General features: G+C 43.2%; 1 protein-coding gene across 1 annotated transcript in view; it reads left to right on the top strand.

Annotated features, from left to right (window-relative positions):
- The window catches only part of GRHL3 (grainyhead like transcription factor 3), a 62,896-nt gene that overhangs the window by 14,593 nt on the left and 28,762 nt on the right, over window positions 1-19,541 (top strand). The window contains exons 2-8 of the mRNA XM_081961938.1: window positions 9,328-9,514; window positions 10,511-10,572; window positions 13,214-13,550; window positions 16,542-16,615; window positions 17,280-17,433; window positions 18,264-18,375; window positions 18,998-19,092. Of these exons, the coding sequence (XP_081818064.1) occupies window positions 9,328-9,514; window positions 10,511-10,572; window positions 13,214-13,550; window positions 16,542-16,615; window positions 17,280-17,433; window positions 18,264-18,375; window positions 18,998-19,092 (1,021 nt within the window). The remainder of the gene's footprint in view (window positions 1-9,327; window positions 9,515-10,510; window positions 10,573-13,213; window positions 13,551-16,541; window positions 16,616-17,279; window positions 17,434-18,263; window positions 18,376-18,997; window positions 19,093-19,541) is intronic.

The raw sequence follows: 19,541 nt of genomic DNA, 5'->3' as shown, positions 1-19,541 counted from the left end.
ACGATGTCCTGAACAAACCACGTTTGCTGGGCTTCACCCAACTTGTTTAGTCAGAAAGCTGTTGTTTACTGAACCCAGTGGCTGATTTGCACGCGCTGAATTCACGTCGAACAACACACAGCCTGCGTGAGCCCACCCTAAAGCAAGAATTTTGAATATTGTTTGAATTTTCAGTCAGAATAGAGCGGGAAGGGACTTTGGAGGTCTTCTAGTCCAACCCCCTGCTCAAGCAGAAAGACCCTATACCATTTCAGACAGGTGGCTGGCCAGTCTTCTCTTAAAAACCTCCAGCGATGAAGCACCCACAACTTCTGGTGGCAAGCTGTCCCACTGGTTAATTGTCCTCACTGTTAGAAAGTTTCTCCTTAATTCCAGGTTGCTTCTGTCCTGGATTAGTTTCCATCCATTAGTTTCTGGTCTTGCCTTAGATTTTTGATGATTTTCTGCAGATTTGTTCCGCAATTTTTGACAGATTCTGTGTATGTCCTCTTAACTTTGTCCACTTTAAAAGCGATAAACGTCAAAAAGTACAAGAACAGCTCCATGCCAAGGCCAGAGGGAAAGCTACCTACTTTCTGAGAACCCCCTTTGCCTTTCTCTCTGCTGCTTGTCAGGTGAATATTTAGTCTGGCTGAAGATTCTTGTCTGAACAGGATTAAACAGAGTCAACAGTGGTGAAACCTGAGTCATTCCATGATGGGGTGCTCCGTTGGAGACAGTCGGGGCGGCACTGAAAAGGAGGAACGGCTGCGTGAGAAAATTTTAAAGACAACGAAACTCGCACTAAAAAAAAAAATCACAAAAACCCACCTGTGAAGAGTTTTTATGCAGGGAGTGAAACTAACTAGCATTAGTCCCATGTCTGGTTGAGAGGGACAGTGATGGGTGAGGGGGAGATAAAGGGGAAAAAACCAAACCTTGGAAACTTTTTCCTCTTAGACAGTTTGAAAGGTTGATATTTCTGGATCTGGGGAAACTATCATGAAGGTTTTGGAAGCCTAAAATGCTTTTAAGGTAAAGGTCCCCCTCGCACATATGTGCTAGTCGTTCCTGACTGTAGGGGGCGGTGCTCATCTCAGTTTCTAAGCCGAAGAACCAGCATTGTTTGAAGACGTCTCCGTGGTCATGTGGCCCGTACGACTAAACACCGAAAGCGCAGGGAACGCTCTAACCTTCCCACCAAAGTGGTCCCTATTTTACTACTTGCATTTTTACGTGCTTTTGAACTGCTAGGTTGGCAGAAGCTGGGAGAAATAATGGGAGCTCACTCCATTATGTGGGGCTAGGGATTCGAACTGCCGAACTGCCGAACTGCCGACCTTTCTGATCGACAAGCTCAGTGTCTTAGCCACTGAGCCACTGCGTCCCCCTTTTTTTTAAAAAAAAACTTTTATTTTACAAAAGAGCAAATTCAGATTATTTGAATATGCAACAGACACCGCTAAGCCTCCGTGTGTAATTTGGCAGGGTGTGGTGGGAGAGAAAGGGACACAACATTTTGAGTTCTGAGGGGGGGGGGTTGTGGCTTTAACAAGCTTCCTAGGCTTTTAGCCGTACTTTGAACCAAGGGCTTCCCTGTGACTCAACTACAAAAGAAAGTTCTTGATGCTTTCTGTGGATTGAGTTGCTGTCATGATTGGCTGTTGTTTTTCTTGACCAGTTGTTCGCTTTGATTGTTGTATGCTGCCCTGAGTCACATCTGGTGAGATGGGCGGCTGCATACGTTGGATAAACAAATAACTAAACGCTTGCGAATTAGACATTTTCTAAAATACACAATTCTGAAAACCAATTCTGAGGACTGCAGACATGGGTGTAAACAGGCTGGCTATTTCAAAAGCCATTTGTTTTTGAGAAGGAGATGATGGTTAGGTTAACCTTGATGCTCCCTGGTGATTTTTTGCTTTGCAAGCTAAAACACTTGTTTGGCATTATTAGTAATGTGGCCTGGCTCTTGTCCTCTATCTCCAACCGAGCCTGGATTCTGAATCTCTTCCCAGGACCGGTTCTTTACATAAAGACACTCAACTTGAGACATCTTCATCTCTTTTATACCTAGTGTTGGAAGGTTGCAGGTTGATCCTCAGTCTGTAGAATGAACCACTCTTTAGGCACATCAGCATTAAATGGCTTATTGTCCACCTGAAATTGCCAACACCTTCTCCAACACCATGAAGTATTTTTAGGAACAAAAGAAAATGGATGGAAGAATTGAAAGAATGGTTTGGGGAGTGGGTGGGGTGAGAGAGGAGCTATCAAAAATGTTGATATGGACAGTTGTGGTGTTCGGCAGCCCATCTGGTTCCTTAACATAGAAACCAAAGTGTTTTCCCAAGATTGTGGGTTTCCTATTTGCTCAGCCATTGGTCCCAGTCGACCAAGAACATGAGGGATGGGATGGGGTGACATTGAAATAAAATGCCGTGGAAGGAAAGGATGAGTTCACAGGAATAATTTGGCTTTAGTTTATTTAGAACCTTGAGAAGGTTGATGGTTGATGCTGCTGCATGTGAGCTGGAGAAATCCAGATGAGCAGAAAGGAGAGGGTGGGAATCCCTTTCTTGTTATCTGGTGGTCATCTATATTTTTGGAGCCTATGTATGGTTGCTCATGTTTGTCCAAAGGAGCCTGGGTGGTCTGGAGCTCTAACAATGAACCGGATGGAGGTTTGGGCTCCATCCTATCTCACCATCCCCGAGTTGAGCGAGACCTATCCAAATATCTACCTTGGATACATAACTATTATTAGCAACACATAATAGCTGCTGGTTGACTCCAGGATGGCGGAGTGGAGAGTGATCTAAGTAAAAAGTCTTGCCCGTGAGCCACAGGGCCTCTTTAACTGGAAAAGCACCCAAGGGTGAGGATTGGCAGTGATGCCTTTCTCTCTCTCCCCCCTGGCAGTGGGACGTTGTTTGATCTGCAGCCTGTCCTCTTTTCCATTTGTGGAAAATCAAAGCAGCCAGGAGGTTCTTGGCTCCGCCTCCAGTCCTTTCTCTCCTTGCAAACAAAGCAGGAGGTGAGCTGTGCCCAGAGATTGTGACTGATTTATACAATAATACAATACAATAGCAGAGTTGGAAGGGACCTTGGAGGTCTTCTAGTCCAACCCCCTGCCTAGGCAGGAAATCCTATACCGTTTCAGACAAATAGCTATCCAACATCTTCTTAAAGACTTAAGATTTAAGAACAAACTCCCTGTAGATCAGCATTTCTCAACTTTGGCCACTCAAAGATGTTATGGACTTCAGCTTCCAGAATTCTGGGAGTTGAAGTCCACACGTGTTCAAGTTGCCAAATTGGAGGAAACTCTGCCATAAATGTTCTGATGATGTCAAGTCTGACATTGCTTGCACTATGACTGTTGCAATCATAGTTTGTAGTTGTGTGAGTTCAGATCAGGGCTTTAAAGGAGAGGAGGAAAAGCTCAGATCTCTTCATGGGCCTTGGTTGATGTAAGCAATGAGCCTGCTTTGTACATCCTGCAGTGCAGAAATGTAATATGTTTGGTTGGGCATAGCCTGTTGCACAACCATCATTTTATAAGTTGTGTTTTATTGTGATGGGGCACAAATCAAGACCGCAACTGCAACCATGGAATCAAACCCCATTTGTGTGTGTGTGTGTGCCCGCGCGCAATTGATGCCAATTAATGGATTTAATTATTGCCAATTAAAAAGCAGAGGGGTTTGGGTTGCATAGTTGTGATTGCCAACCTGACTTTTTTGACCTCTCTTGATGGCCCCTCTGGTAAGCACCCAACTGTGGTTTCATTCAATCATCTGTGCTTAATAAAACCATAGGTTACAGCAGGAGTTTCCAAACTTATGGACTTCGGTTCCCAGAATTCCTCATTCAGCCATGCTTTAAAGTGGCAAAGTTTGGAGACCCCTGTCTTAGAGTAAATGGCTTAAAGTTTACCAGGTATGTTCAACTCTGATTTAGTTAATGAACCCTGTGTGAACAAAAATAAGAGAAACAGGACTCTTGTGCCTTTAATAGCTGTGTATCTTTTTAAAATAAAAATGGAGCCTGCAATCAAATTTGCAGTAAGAAGTGATCTGCTCCTCTTTAGGGTTCTTTCTGCTCCCCCCCCCATTCTTATGTCCAGTTAATCCCAGTCCCCCAAAAGCCACACTTTGTTGGGTGAGGTTTTATTCATACACTTTTTGTATTTCCACCTCTGCAAAGTATTGGACAGTTCCTAGTTCTACAAGTTCACATTTCTGATACTCTTGTGACAACATAAGCAATGCCCCTCACAATCTGGACATCTGAAGTAAAGAAAATTCAGAGTACTCCAGGCATTGGATTATATATAGTGGAAGTGAAGACCAATAAACAATGCAAAGAAGACCAATATAATTGATTCCATTAATTAATCCTCAAGGATTCTCTAATGAGATTACTTTTCTGTCTTCTATGGCTGTGTCCTAAAAGGTTCCTACAGAAATGGACATATAGGTAAGGGAAATATAATTCCATGACTTCCCTGAAACCAGGAAGAAACAGAAAGAAGAAAGAAAAAGAAAGAAAGAAAGAAAGAAAGAAAGAGAAAGAAAGAAAGAAAGAAAGAAAGAAAGAAAGAAAGAAAAAAGAAAGTGAGAAGGAAGGAAGGAGGGAAAGAAAGAGAAAGAAAGAGAAACAAACAAGCAAATAAATAAATTTCCTGGCATGAAGAACTTGTAACCAACTTTCTCCTACATGGTGTTCTTCAGACAAATTGTATTAGCTTCCATGCTAAGATAAAGATTGTAGACCAAAACATCTGGGCATCATGTTCAAAATATTTAAAGGGCCAAGTATTTCCCTTGCATTTGAGTGTCAGGCAGTCCTGTCTAAGACACACCTTAGAAGATCAGGAACCATCTCCCAAGGACTATTTCCCCATTTTATATTAAATGGAGAATGACTTCAGTGAAAAGCTTCCATTGAAGATCTGATAATATAGTAAATTAAATCACAGTCTCCTCTGTGAGGCCAGGTTTCGGTTATCAGTTGCCCTCCAGATGTGTGGATGTTGTAGTTCTAGCTATCATGATCTGAAATAGGTGGAGAACATTTGGTTGGAGAGGGTAAATTGAGACCCAGAGTTTCCAGATGGACCATTGTAACCCCAAACCAACAATTTTGAACTGATTCCAGAAATGAAGCTCAGTTTAGTGAGAACAAGGGAGGATCCTGGGTGGTTCCACATAAAATTGAATGTTGCCATCTTCTGCACCTGCCAGTGTGTCCGCACTTTCTTCAAGGGTGGCCCCATTCATTAACAGATCGCAGTAATCCAGGGATGGGCAAACTGCAGCCCCAAGGCTGCATGCAGAATCTCCTCTTCTAGGGTCCCCACCTACCCCCTTAACTGCTGTGGTTCAAAGTCAGCAGCCTGGATTCTTGCTATTTCGAGATATGAAGTGTGCAAACATGGAGAGTTTTGCCAGAAAATACTCAGACCTTAACACCATTTTAAAAAAGCAGGATAAGAGAGGGAGGGAGGGAGAGGGAGAGAAACAAGAGAAACAGGGACCAGAATATAGCCAGCTAGAAGACAGACTCAAAAAACAAAATGGCTCAACCACCAAAAATTCAGAGAGTGGGGGAATGAGAGAGAGAGAGAGAGAGAGAGAAAGAGAGAAGGAATGAGAGAGAGGGAAAGAGAGAGAAGGAATGAGAGAGAGAGAGAGAGAGACAGAGAGAGAGAGAGGAGAAGGAATGAGAAAGAGAGAGAGAAGGTATGAGAGAGAGAAGGAAAAAGAGAGAACAAATGAGAGAGAGAGAGGGAAGGAGAGAGAGAAAAGGAATGAGAGAGAGAGAGAAGGAATGGGAGAGGGGGGAAGGAAAGAGAGGGAAGGAATGAGGGGGAGAGAGAGAGAGAGAGAAGGGATGAGAGGGATAGAGAAGGACTGAAGAGAGAGAGAGAGAGAGGAAGGAGAGAAGGAGAGAGAGAGAGAGAGAGAAGGAATGAGAATCACAATCCTACCCAAGAAGTGTCCATGTACCTGAGATGGGACATTGGCGTCATTGCTTCATCTTCTGAAACCAAAAAATGTTGCACACAACCCCCAGCCATCCAAGGACCCAAAGAAATGATAACATAAGGTAGTCCTTGACTTACAACACTTTATTTAATGACTGTTCTAAGTTATAACACCACTGAAAAATATGTCTTAGGATCATGTTTCACACTTAAGACCGTTGAGCACCCCCATGGTCACACGATCAAAACTCATATTTATGGCAGTCGCAGTGTCCAGTGGGGGAGGATGGTCACTAATCACCTTTTGAGACCTTCCAACAAGAAAAGCCAACGGGGAAACCTGATTCACTCAGCCACCAGGTTACTCATTTGTTAACAACTGGAGTGATCCACTTAATGGCTGGCAAGAAAGGTCGTAAAATGGGGCAAAATTCACTTAACAGCCATCTTACGCAACAACCAAAAGTTTGGGCTGAATTGTGGTCGTATGTCGAGGACTACCTGTACTGGATCGTGCCAGAGATGCGAACATTTTAATCGTCTTCCTCCTGGAGGTTTTTCAGGAGACGGGAGAGGAGTCTTATTCAGAGCCTTTGCGTATTTCATAGCTGCTAGCCTTTTTTTATGCTGCAGGATCATCCTATGCCTTTGGGGAGAAATGCAAATCCTAGAAACTAAATAATCCTCTGGAGACTTGGCAAAGCAAAAGCAAGGGTGTCAGGCCATTCGGAGCGCATCCCTTTTCCCCTCTCGTTTGCATTTCAAAACATTTTTCAGGAATTGTTCCAGGTCTTTGTTCAGATTCATAATTGCATCATGAGAATGCCATAGTCTGCTCTCCATGTAATCCCATTACGATGCAATTAACTCAAAGAGGGTGTGAAAGAGAGAAACTGAGCCACAGCTTCCCAAAGTGGGGGGGACAAAAAAACCCAGGAAGTTGGAACCCAAGAACATCTAAAGAACTTATGGAGGGTAAAGGTTCCCCTTGCACATATGTGCTAGTCGTTCCTGACTCTAGAAGGCAGTGCTCATCTCTGTTTCAAAGCGGAAGGGCCAGTGCTGTCCGAAGACGTCTCCGTGGTCATGTGGCCGGCATGACTAAATGCCAAAGGCGCACGGAGCGCTGTTACCTTCCCACCAAAGGTGGTCCCTATTTTTCTACTTGCATTTTTTTACGTGGTTTCAAACTGCTAGGTTGGCAGAAGCTGGGACAACTAACGGGCGCTCACTCCATTACGCGGCGCTAGGGATTCGAACCGCCAAACTGCCGACCTTTCTGATCGACAAGCTCAGCGTCTTAGCCACTGAGCCACTGCATCCCTCTTATGGAGGGTATCAGTGCCCAAACATAATCTTCACCTGGGGGGAAGACCCCCCCTCTAGAACAAGATTGGAAAACTGTGGTGCTTGGAAGGGCTCAGATTAGACTGCCCAAAATTGGTTGTGATTTGAGTTTTGGGGGGGGGATGGGATGATTTAAAGAAAAAAGAAAAAAAGTCATGAGGAAAAAGGGACATCCCTCTTGTATTTTGTCAGTAAGGTTGTCAGATTTCTTCCAGAACACAATTCCACTTGGCTTTGATCTACAACATTATGCAATACATAAAAACATGTCTACTATTTTAATTGTCATTAGAGACCTTCTTCTAGAATTGGGCAGTTAACAGAGACTTCTTGAATTTGGCCCCTGAACTGTATTTTTTTTTATTCCTCCAAGAACAGTTTGTATTTTATATTAGCTTTATTTATTTTTTCCAACTCTCTTGCAAACTGCAGCTTTATTCTGTAAGGCAGAGGTGTCCAAACTTGGGAACTTTAAGATTTGTGGACTTCAACTCCCAGAATTCCCGAATCTGGGAGTTGAGGTCCACAAGTCTTAAAGTTCCCAAGTTTGGACACCCCTGTTGTAAAGGTTTCCATGAATAATCCTTGAGTGCTATTTTAATTGTGGTTCTCTTGCGTGAATTTGAGGCAGATAAATTTTATTGTCTGTCTCTTCTGACGGCTGGTGGAGTCCTTAATCACTTCTTTTGTTGCTGTAGTTTGTTTTAGCCTACACATCTTGAAAGTTATTTTACTGAAAGACATGACAGAAATGTCTTCGGTTTGTCATTGTTGCTCAACAGATTTACCATTAGTTCAGCACAGAGGCTTTTCCAAAAGGGAGCCACAGCCACCCAATTTGAATCCAGACTGTCTTTCAGGACAAAATCTTAACGTTCGCTAATAGCTTGCTTTTAACCAATGATAAAATCCCACCCATCTAGAACTCCTAGGGCACCTCGCAATTAAAAGATAAAACAATAAAAACACAACAAATTACATAATCTATGACTGTGAGAAAGTGCAGGAACAGGCAAGCAAAGGAAGGGATGAGAACAGACTGAGAATAGGGTTACTCATTTAATGCACCTATTCAGTTTTTGGTATCTTACCACAAGATCCCAATAACTTTTCTGTAAAGAGCTATCCAAATTTGTTTCTCTGGTTCAGCTTCCCCTTGGAAACATCCTAGAGGCCAGTGGGACTCTCGGTGGGACATTTGACCCATTATATCTTATATTGCAAACTTCATCAGAAACTTAATAGAATAACAGATTTGGAAGGGACCTTGGAGAACGTCTAATCCAAACCTCTGTTCAAGAGTGATGAAGCACCACAGCTTCTTCAGGCAAGCTGTTCAGCTGATTAATTGTTTTTGTGATCAGGATATTTCTCCTTAAATCTGGCTTGGATCTGTCCTTGATTACTTTTCATCCATTGCTTCGTACTCAGGTGCTTCGGAGAATAAGTTGACCCCCTCTTCTTTATGGCAGCCCCTTAGATATTGGAACCCTGCTAGCGTGTCACCCTTCTTTTCATTAAACTAGACCTACCCAATTCCTGCAACCGTTCTTTATGTGTTGTAGCCTTCAGTCTCCTAATCATCTTGGTTGCTCTTCTCTGCACTCTTTCTAGACTCTCAACATCTTTTTTTATATTGTGGCGATCCAAACTGGACGCAATATTCCAAGTGTGGAATATTATAGGCATTATAAAGAGGTACTAACATTTCACTTAGAGCTTCAAATTAGAGCTAGATTCATGACCCCCTTGTTAATCCAACTAAATCAGTCTACGGTAATTTAGAAGATAAAATCTATCTGTCATTGTCCGATGAAGACAAGCATGTAAAACGAAACAACTTAACAAGACAGCATGCAAAGCACTCCCTGACAAATGCTGCTGCTCGTATTAGAGAGGATGTATTGAACTGATAATGAGTTTTGTAATTTTCCGTGTATTTTGCTAAAACCAATGGTTGCAAAGAAATGTCTCAATACGACGTGCCTCTTTGTGTTCCCCTTCAGCTTCATGTCTGTGCGTCTTCTGAAAAATGATGGGATGGGCTTGCAGAAGTACTCCTATATGAACGAAGACGAAGCTTGGAAGAGTTATCTGGAGAATCCTCTAACAGCAGCCACCAAGGCCATGATGCGAGTAAATGGGGATGATGACAGCGTGGCAGCCCTGAGCCTCCTCTATGACTATTATATGGTATGAAGAGCAATCTGGGTGCAGGGCAGTGGTGGGATTCAAACATTTTTACTACTGGTTCTGTGGGCGTGGCTTGGTGGGTGTGGTGTGGCTTGGTGGGCATGGCAGGGGAAGGATACTGTAAAATCTCCATTCCCTCCTGATCCACTTGGGAGGCGGAGAATAGATGGGGGCAGAGCCAGTCAGAGGTGGCATTTACCGGTTCTCCAAACTACTCAAAATTTCCGCTACCGGTTCTCCAGAACTGGTCAGAACCCGCTGAATACCACCTCTGGTGCAGGGTTGGGATAATCTGGTGGGTGCACTCACAAAATGGCTGCCACAGCAAGTCCCCAAATGCCCACTGAACAGAAGCCATTGCTATTGAAGCAAATAAACACAATGCTAAAGCAGTGTTTCTCAAACTTGGGAACTTCAAGGGAACAGGGGGTGCTGGCTGGGGAATTCTGGGAACTGAAATCCACACATCTTCAAGTCTTCATGTGAGAAACACTGCCTTAGAGTGTCATGCAAATCCATCTGATTTGTATTTATGGCTGAGGGTGTTGCAGAAACTAGAAAATATGGTTAATTTGGTCACCAGGTTGAATGCAATTTTGTCAACCATTGTGATTAGACCAGGGGTGTCAAACTCAAGGCCTGGGGGTAGTTAGATCTGGCCCATAGAGCCACCCTGGAAACAGTGAAGGACCGGCCCGCAATGCTTCTTCTAGCAAAAACGGATTCTCAAGCTCCATATTCCCTGGCAGAGGGTTGCAGGAGGCCGTTGCAGGCGAAAACGGAGTTTGGGAACCTGTTTTCACAGGAGTGTTGAGTTGGTCATACCCATCCCAGACATGGCCATGCCCTATCCCTTCAAGGTCAAATATAACCCTGATGTGGCCCTCAGTGAAATTGAGTTTGACACCCCTGGATTAGACAATAGAGATTCAACAGGGAATATCATCCTGATCTGCAGACCATGTGTATTTTTCATTGTTTTCCCTCCTTTGCTAGGTTCCAAAAGAAAAGCGAATCCTTCCAACTGGAACACAAGGGCGCAGTGAAGTTGGGAAGAGGTAAGAAAACATTTCTGCCCCTTTTTGTCAACTGCTTTAAAGGGGGGGGGGAATCCCTTTTATTTCTAGCAGATGAGGACTTCATAAATCCATGCTCCAAAACATCTGTTTCTTTAGTTCAAAAACATAATTGAAAGGTGTGTCAGTAGAGGTGAAGACAATGGGAGGGCTGGACTCCACATTGTCTTATTAGGTTACAAGTTAGGACAGATTTGGGGGCGAACAAAACAGACCTGAAAAAAAACTATTCACATGCCTTTGGGGTCTGTGGTTGCCTCCTATACGATGTTCCTGATGAAGCAGAAAGCTTGCTCCCATCTCTGGACTAGCATCAGATAAGAAATGTTGGTTATGCACCCAATAAGTTGTTTTGAAAAGCTTTACTAGGCTTCCAGAACAGATCCATGATGGCTGGGGAAGACAGAAGAGGTCTTAGCTCTTTTGAAATGAGTTTAGACAATAGGAACAAGTTTGTGTTCAGCCTTTCTAGGTAGACCAAACAGGAAGCAGAACCTGATCAGCTAATTCCACTTTATTGGAAGATTGGATAATAGAATGTTGCAGTCTGATATAGTACAAATTTCCCACCGTCACTATTATAGCCTGAAAAATTAGCAAGGTTCTTTTCTGTGTTTCTTTTCTCTGCCTATCATGCAGCTGCAGGCTACAGCCTCTCTTATCTGATCATCCCTTAGGCAGCATCCCTTCTGCCCACACTCCCAAGGCCATTCTCACACACCATTACAGAGGCAGACTTTACAGTGCCACTTTTGATGGGTAAAAAAGATGAATCTGTAATGCTATTTTCTGGATTCTGGTCCAAGGCTAGAGTCTCAGTTGGGTGCCCCTAGATAGCTAAGGACAACGAGAATTAGGAACAGCAGCATGGAGTGTAAGATTGATAAACAACTTTCTTTCCCAACTGCTTTTAAAACAATTTATCTCCATCCTTTCATCCTTTCTGGGCATCCGTGTTTTCCAGAAAATTTCTCCTGGAGAGTTTCAATAGGCTGTAAGCATTGCTTTGGACTCTGAGTGCCCTTCAGCTTTGAGCTTTATCATGCGCTTCTCAACAACTGCATGGAAAATTGAAGATAAGCAGTTGGGAGCTGGGTGGTTTGCTGGGCCAATCTGGAGGGCTAAACAACAGCTGGAACCTTTGGCTGGAGCAAAAACTGAATTGTGGAAGGAGGCAGAATTGGCTTGGCACTGAAATCATTATTATTAACAAGATGGTGGACAGCAAAATCTTTTGAATCTTCTGCAACAGGAAAAGCAGGAACCTTCTAAATATCCTACAGCAAAGGTCTCCAACCTTGGCAACTTTAAGACTTGTGAGCTTCACATGCTGTCTGAGGCATTCTGGGAGTTGAAGTCCACAAGTCTTATAAAGTTGCCAAGGTTGGAGATCCCTAGCATACAGTCTTCCAAGTGTTGCTGGACTACAACTTGTAGCAACTCCACTCAGGATTCTGAGAGTTGTAGTTGAGCTGTCTCTGGGAAGCCATGGGTTCTCCATCCTTCCCTTGGAGAGAGTTTTGGCAAAGGGGTTGGGTAGCAATGGTGTAAGCTTTCCATTAACAGAATGAAAACAAAAGAATTCAATCAAGTTCTGATTATCATTACCAAATGGAGATATGGTTAGCCCTGGTAAGCTCCCACTCTGCAGATTCCTGTATTAAATGTCCTTCTGTTGGTCTTGTGTTACTAAATCCTTTTGCCTAGTCCTTCCTTCTGTGGTGCAGCCAGAACAACCTTGAACTAAATGCACTCAAAACCATATGGCGGTGGATTTTAGAAGAAAACCTCCCATACTTCCACCTCTTGCAATACTAGACAATACAGTATCAACAGTAGAGACCTTCAAGTTTCTAGGTTCTATCGTATCTCAAGACTTAAAATGTACACCTAACATCAAAAACGTCATCAAAAAAGCACAACAAAGAATGTTCTTTCTGCCCCAACTTAGGAAACTCAAACTGCCCAAAGAGCTGCTGATTCAGTTCTAGAGAGGAATTATTGAGTGTGTCATCTGCACCTCCATAACTGTCTGGTTTGGCTCTGCAACCAAACAAGACAAAAAAAGACTTCAACGGATAATTAAAACTGCAGAAAAAACAATTGCTACAAACATGTCTTCCATCGAAGACCTGTATACTGCAGGAGTCAAAAAGAGGGCTGTGAAAATATCTACAGACTCCCCACATCCTGGACATAAATTGTTACAACTTCTACCCTCAAAATGACGCTACAGGGCTCTGCACACCAGAACAACTAGACACAAGGACAGTTTTTTCCTGAACACCATCACTCTACTAAACAAATGATTCCCTCAACACTGTCAATAATTTACCAAGAATGTATTACTATTCTTCTTCTCTTCCTTCCTAGTATCTATCTCTTATGACTATTACCATATAGCTTGTATCTTTCAATTTATATTGTTTTATTTGTTTACTAGTACAACTTGGTAGCTTATTAGTAAATTTGCCTATCACTGAGAGTTTTATTTTTTTTTATTCTTGATGGATGTGTTTTATTCTCCTTATGTACACTGAGAGCATATGCACAAAAGACAAATTCCTTGTGTGTCCAATCACACTTGGCCAATAAAGTATTCTATTCTATTCTTCTCTTTTAGGCATTGTCATGGGATGGAATACGAACCAGAGATTTCTTCCTTCGAAGGTTCTGCTCAGCTCATGAAGCTTCTGGCTGAAAATGTTTCAGTGAACCAAGAATATCTGGACTTGCCCAAGAAGAACGGCTTAGCTTTTGACGGGATCTCCTCTCCTCACAAGCCACCAGCTCTGCCTCCAGGTCCCAGCAAATTAGAGAGCAATCCTGAGAATTATATGATTACTTCAGGAGACATATATGACAATGGCTCGCTTAATTCCCTCTTCGACTCCATCCACGTGGCTCCACCCCAACAGAGATGGCAGCCAGATAGCACCTTCAAAGAGGACCCTGAGGAGGTCAGCATTTATGCAAAATCCTTCTTTGATGTTATCTATCAGTGGTGGTCTGCAGGGGTGTAACAGTGAGATCCATAAGTCAGGCTTCTCCAACCACATGGCATCCAGTTGTACTGGAGCACAATTCCCAACATCTCCAACCATCACAGCTGGTGGTGATGCAAATTATAATCCAGCGCATCTGGAAGACGCCAGGTTTGGGAAAGTTGGGAAAACTATATATTAATAGATGGCTTTAAAAAAAATCCAGCTTGTTTTGAAATCCAGAATGTTTGGTGAATCTGAGGGAGGGCCACCTCACCTTGGTCAGCCACCTGGCTTGGAGCCAAGCTGTGTGGTTCTGCCCACTTCTGTGCAGGATGTGACATGCATGGTATAAATGGGAGCAGCACAAATTGTGGTAATTAGGCGTGCGAAGGAGTGTCCCTTTCATACAAAGTCAGCTGTCACAAAGATTCGGCAGGATGGAGTAGAGTTTGGCGGGTGGGGGTGATGTCAGCTGTTCCTTAAATAGACTTCTTCCCTATAGTTATCCATATTGTTCACTGGCTACAGCTTATTTCCAAATCACTCTTTCCCATTAGTGTTTGCCAGTGTGAAAAAGTTGAGAAACAGGAAATTATAGAGGCTTGCTCCACCTTTAGCAATTAGTGACTTAGAATCCTGGTTGGATTTGTTTCCTTTCATTCTGGGTCAAGAATGGACAACCTTGATGGACGTTGTGGGCCGTGAAATAAAACGGAGTGGAACTCTCAAAGGAGATGCTTGTAAACCATAGTTAATGGCTTAATGTTCTGCATGAGCTTCCTCTTGCCTTGCTTGCTCTTCTCTTCATCCTCATCCAGCTTGTCCTGGACCTAAAGAAAGCTGGGTAGATTTCAGGATACAAAACAATCCACACCAAGCTCTCTTTGGTGTTCTTCCATTTGAGACAACGCCTTTCCAGGACCAGGTGTAATTAAAAAATATATCTTAGCAACATCTTAGCAAATGTAGCTGGGAACCGAAGGAAGCTTCCTGGAGATCAAAGGAAGATCTCCCGCTTCAAACATTAGCATGACTATCCCAACTTGGTTCTCCAGTTGTATTGGACAGCAGCTCTCAGAAATCTCCTTTTTGGGATCTGGTTGCTGATGGAACTTCTATTCCAACACCTTTAGACTATGCAAGACAGGGGAAAGCTGCAGGGGGGATATCTAGGGAGAGATAGTGACTATTCTCATGGTTACACAACCACTTCCCATCAGGGGTAGGCTTCAAAACTTTTACCAAGGGGTTCTCTGCCTGGTTTCTGGGTGGGTGTGGCCATGGTGGGCGTGGCCATGGCCTCCTGCACCATGGTGGGCTTTCCTTGAACCTGCAGGAGGGAGAAAACAGCCTCTCTAAGTTCTGGAGGCCTTTCTGAACTTCAGTATGCCTGTTTTTCACCCTCACTGTGTCTCTGTACACGTCCTACAGTTACCTGCATCCAAAACAGGTTGCGTGGGGACTCCAGGGAGGGGAGGGGTGGGCAGGGCCAGCTAGGAGTCGGATTTGGGGGTTCTCCAAGCTGCACAGAATCTTAGCTAGAGGTTCTCCTGAACCCCTGCGAGTCCCCAGGAGCCCACCCCCGCTTCCCATCTAAACCCAGGATGTTTTCGTATTTGTTCTAAGTTCATAAGCAGGTTGCTAGTTGGGATGCGCTTTGGATTAGAATGGGTTTGATAAGTCTTTTTCTGCCCCCCCCCCAAATTGTCTTTCTTCCACATGTAATGCAGAGTTTTCCAACCTTGGCAACTTCAAGAGGTATGAACTTCAACTCCAAGAATTCCACAGGCAGCATAGCTGGCTGGAGAATTCTGGGAGTTGAAGTCTACCCCTCTTCAAGTTGCCAAGCTCAACCAACACTGATCTAACCCATAGCCACTTCCACTCTCTCTGTCCCTAAAAACCTGTTCTGGAGGTTGCAAAAAAACAACACTCTGCCTTTCAAGGGCTAATGGTGTGGTTCTGGGTACAGGGAGGGTCTCTGCTTGGTCTGCTCTGCTGTCCTACTTGTTTAGCAGCTGCCTGAGACAGTTAAGGAGCTGGTGCTTTTTTTCCTTGATACTTTGGTCCCGTCCCCCCGTCTCCCCCCAAGGTTAATCTGCTAGATATCTTACTCAATTTGCCTTGGATCTAAGACAGGGGTCTCCAAACTTTAAGACTTGTGGGCCTCAATTTCCAGAATTACCGTATTTTTCAGATGCACCAAGGTTTTGAAGAGGCAAATTTTTAAAAAAGAAGTTTTTGCACTCTGCAAACCTCCAGAAAATGGCTTGTTTTTCGTGAAAATGAAAAAAAAGGGCATTGATAGCCTTTAGGAGGCTTATAGAGTGCTCCTGGGGGCTGGGGGGGGCAAAATTGAGCAAAAAACAGCCCGTTATTTTACTCATTTCTGCCCTCCCCAGCCCCCAGGAACACTCTATAAGCCTCCTAAAGGCTATGCACGGCCATTTTTGCAAAGGGGGTGGGGTTTCGGGAGGCAAAAAATGCTGTATTCGGTGTATAAGATGCACCCAGATTTTCAGCCTCTTTTTTGAGGGAAAAAGGTGTGTCTTATACTCCGAAAAATACGGTAACCATGCTGGTTGAGGAATTCTGGGAGTTGAAGTTCACAAGTCTTACAGTTGCCAAAGGGAGGCTTCAAAGTACATACATAATACATAAAAGAAGAGACAGACATCACGATCTCCGAAACTTAAAATATATTATCCACTTAGCTTTTGTTAGCCTCTGGTAACATTGTCAGCGTGTCTCTTCAATGGTAATTTTTACACTCCAACAATGTTAGCAGAGGCTAATGGAAGCTAAATGGACAATATATTTTAAGTTCTGTCTCTTCTTTTATAGCTACACCTGGAACTTATATTTTTAGGTTAGTTTGCAATACATAATACAAACAAACTAACAAACAAACAAAGTAAACTCAAATCAAATCACACCAAACTGTTCTGGTTTTGTTCTCTGCAGTCCTTGATCTTCAATGATATTTTGAAGGCCGAAGCTCCGTGTTCAGAAGGTTATTCCATCAGTGATGGCAAGACGTAAGTGTGAAGGTTTTCTCCTGGACTATTTAATCTTCAATAGAGAAAAAAAATGCTATTTGCAGTTACATAACAAACAGAGAGACAACAGGCACAGAGTCACTTGTGGCAATTCTCCAATATGCGCCAAAGCACCTGGTAACAGAACAAGAAGCAATGGATGGATGCTAATCAAAGAGAGACCCAACCTAGGAGAAATTTCCTGATGGTTAGAACAATTAATCAGTGGAACATCTTTGCCTCCAGAGGATCTGGGTACTCTTATCACTGGACATTTTCAAGAAGAGACTGGACAGCCATCTATCTGAAATGATATAGGGTTTCCTGCTTGAGCAGGGGGTTGGCTAGAAGACCTCTAAGGCCCCTTCCAACTCTGCTGTTCTGTTCTGTTATTCAATTGCAGTGATTTTTTTGAACATCATTAAACACATCAGGCCAGCATTGAAGATGGATGAGTTGTTGATTGATGCTGTTTTAAACTCTCCCCTATTGATTAGTGGAAGAAGGTTCTAGTTAGTACATGAACTGGGATCTGTCCAGCTTTGTAGTCTTGTTATGTTGGCGAAACTATAACATTGAAGAAAACCATGTTGGCTCTGAAATGATTCCTTTTGTGTTTTGCCAAGTAAAATCCCTTTCTCTTTCTTCAATATTTCCATTCCAGTGACTTTGAATACACCTTGGGATCTCCCAAAGCTATTCATATCAAGGCAGGTGACTCACCCATGGCGTACCTCAATAAAGGACAGTTCTACCCGGTGACTCTGAGGACAGTTGGAGACGCCAAATGTTTACACTTGTCCTCAAACAAAGTGAAGGTAAGGGACATGCAGCCAAGGATCTATCAAAAACATAGCCTCTAGGACGTTCGTTTTCAGAGCTATTCCTGTTGTTGTTAGTTGCAAAGTCATGTCCGACCCATCGTGACCCCATGGACAATGTTCCTCCAAGCCTTTTTGTCCTCTACCATCCTTTGGAGTCCATTAAGCTCACACCTACTGCTTCAGTGACTCCATCCAGCCACCTCATTCTCTGACGTCCCATTTTTCTTTTGCCCTCAATCGTTCCCAGCATTAGGCTCTTCTCCAGTGAGTCCTTCCTTCTCATTAGGTGGCCAAAGTATTTGAGTTTCATCTTCAGGTTCTGGCTTCTAAAGAGCAGTCAGGGTTGATCTCCTCTAGGACTGACCTGTTTGATCGCCTTGTAATCCAAGGGACTTGCAGGAGTCTTCTCCAGCACCAGAGTTCAGGGGCCTCCATTCTTATGCGCTCAGTCTTCCTTATGGTCCAACTTTCACAGCCATACATTACAACTGGGAAAACCATCATCTTGACTATAGGCACTTTTGTTGACAGGGTGATGTCTCTGCTTTTTAGTATGCTGTCTAGATTTGCCATAGCTTTCCTCCCCAGGGGCAAGCGTCTTTTAAAATTTCTTGGCTGCAGTCCCCATCAGCGGTGATCTTGGAGCCCGGGAAAATAAAATCTGACACTACCTCCATTCCAGCCAATAGCCATAGAGAATTTTAAAGTCATTATCAATCCTGAAATGTTACTCCAAAGTTGATTTTGGTTTTGCAAATGGGTGCATAAATAAGCACTTTGTAGATGTTAACAGAGTATATGTGGGCTTCCTTCCCTTTTTGCAGAGTGTGGTGATGGTAGTTTTCGACAATGAGAAGATTCCAATGGAACAGCTCAAATTCTGGAAACACTGGCATTCGCGCCAACCGACAGCGAAACAGAGAGTCATCGATGTTGGTATGGAGTGTAACTACTTCAGCGTTTCTTGTCCAAGACAACATCAAAAATGGATAGGAGGGCTTTCTCCCAAACAACTAATCTGGTGTCTATGGAGATTCTCAGTCATCCAGGTCATGGTTGTCCCAAAGGTGCAAATGGTCTTTGTTTTTCCTTGAAGACATGTTGCTTCTCCTCCAAGAAGCTTCTTCAGTCTGGAAAAAAGCACCTTTGGGACAACTAATCTGATAGACTTTATGTGAGCTGCTTCAGGTCCATGGGGCTGGGAAGCAGGCCATTTCCCACTATGATGGAGGCACTTCTACTAATTTGTATTGCCCATCTCCATGATCTTCTCGTCCTCCAGCTGTTTATGGAGATGGTGGTGAGGGCCAAGAATTCCATTCATCATCTGGGATAAGACTATGGCCATCCTTGTGACATCCTTGGTCAGAGTAGCTGTTAAGATGGGTGGAAGGTAGAACTATCCTAGATCTTAGCCACTAAATCCAGAAGAAAGTTTAGGAGTAGTTCTGAGGAGTAAATATGGAGTTATCACATCTTTTTAAGGTAGCGATAGTTAAGTCACTACACCTGATCAATTCGAGAAATAAAAGAAATGTTTTTTTTAAATCTCTTTTAGCTGACTGTAAAGAGAATTTCAATACTGTGCAGCATATTGAAGAGGTAGCTTACAATGCCTTATCCTTTGTCTGGAATATCGCTGAAGAAGCAAAGGTAGGCTGGAGACATCAACAAGAGTACCATTTTTGAAAACTGGCTCTTAATTAATTCAATAAAGAAAAATTTGGCTTAGCAAATTATTTAAAGTAGAAAAATATCTAGAAGAAATTCACATGAGTGGAGTGGGATGGTGGGTTGCGGTGGGCCCAAGAGTTGTGTGTTAATGCCCTGACTTTCTCTGGACCATCCTCCATCCTCCAGCACATTCCTGTCTCCTCTGGCTTCCCTCATTAAATTCCATTAAATAGTTGCAAGAGGAGAAAACACTCCTCTCATCATGTTTAAGTTATTGTGTTATTGTCATCCTAAAGATGAAGTCCTGTCTCAAGGAAGCCCTTGAGAAATGGTTGGAGAATTTCTCCCTCTCCCGAAGAAATTTGGAAAAATGAGCCACCTAATTTTTAAACCCACAAATTTGGTAGAGATTTTGGAAAACATCACTT

The sequence above is a fragment of the Natrix helvetica genome, assembly GCF_964273705.1.
Source record: "Natrix helvetica genome assembly, chromosome: 9".
In the NCBI taxonomy this organism is placed as follows: Eukaryota; Metazoa; Chordata; class Lepidosauria; order Squamata; family Natricidae; genus Natrix; species Natrix helvetica.
The sequence above is the reverse complement of the archived record's forward strand: the minus strand, read 5'-3'. Positions and strand labels throughout refer to the sequence as shown.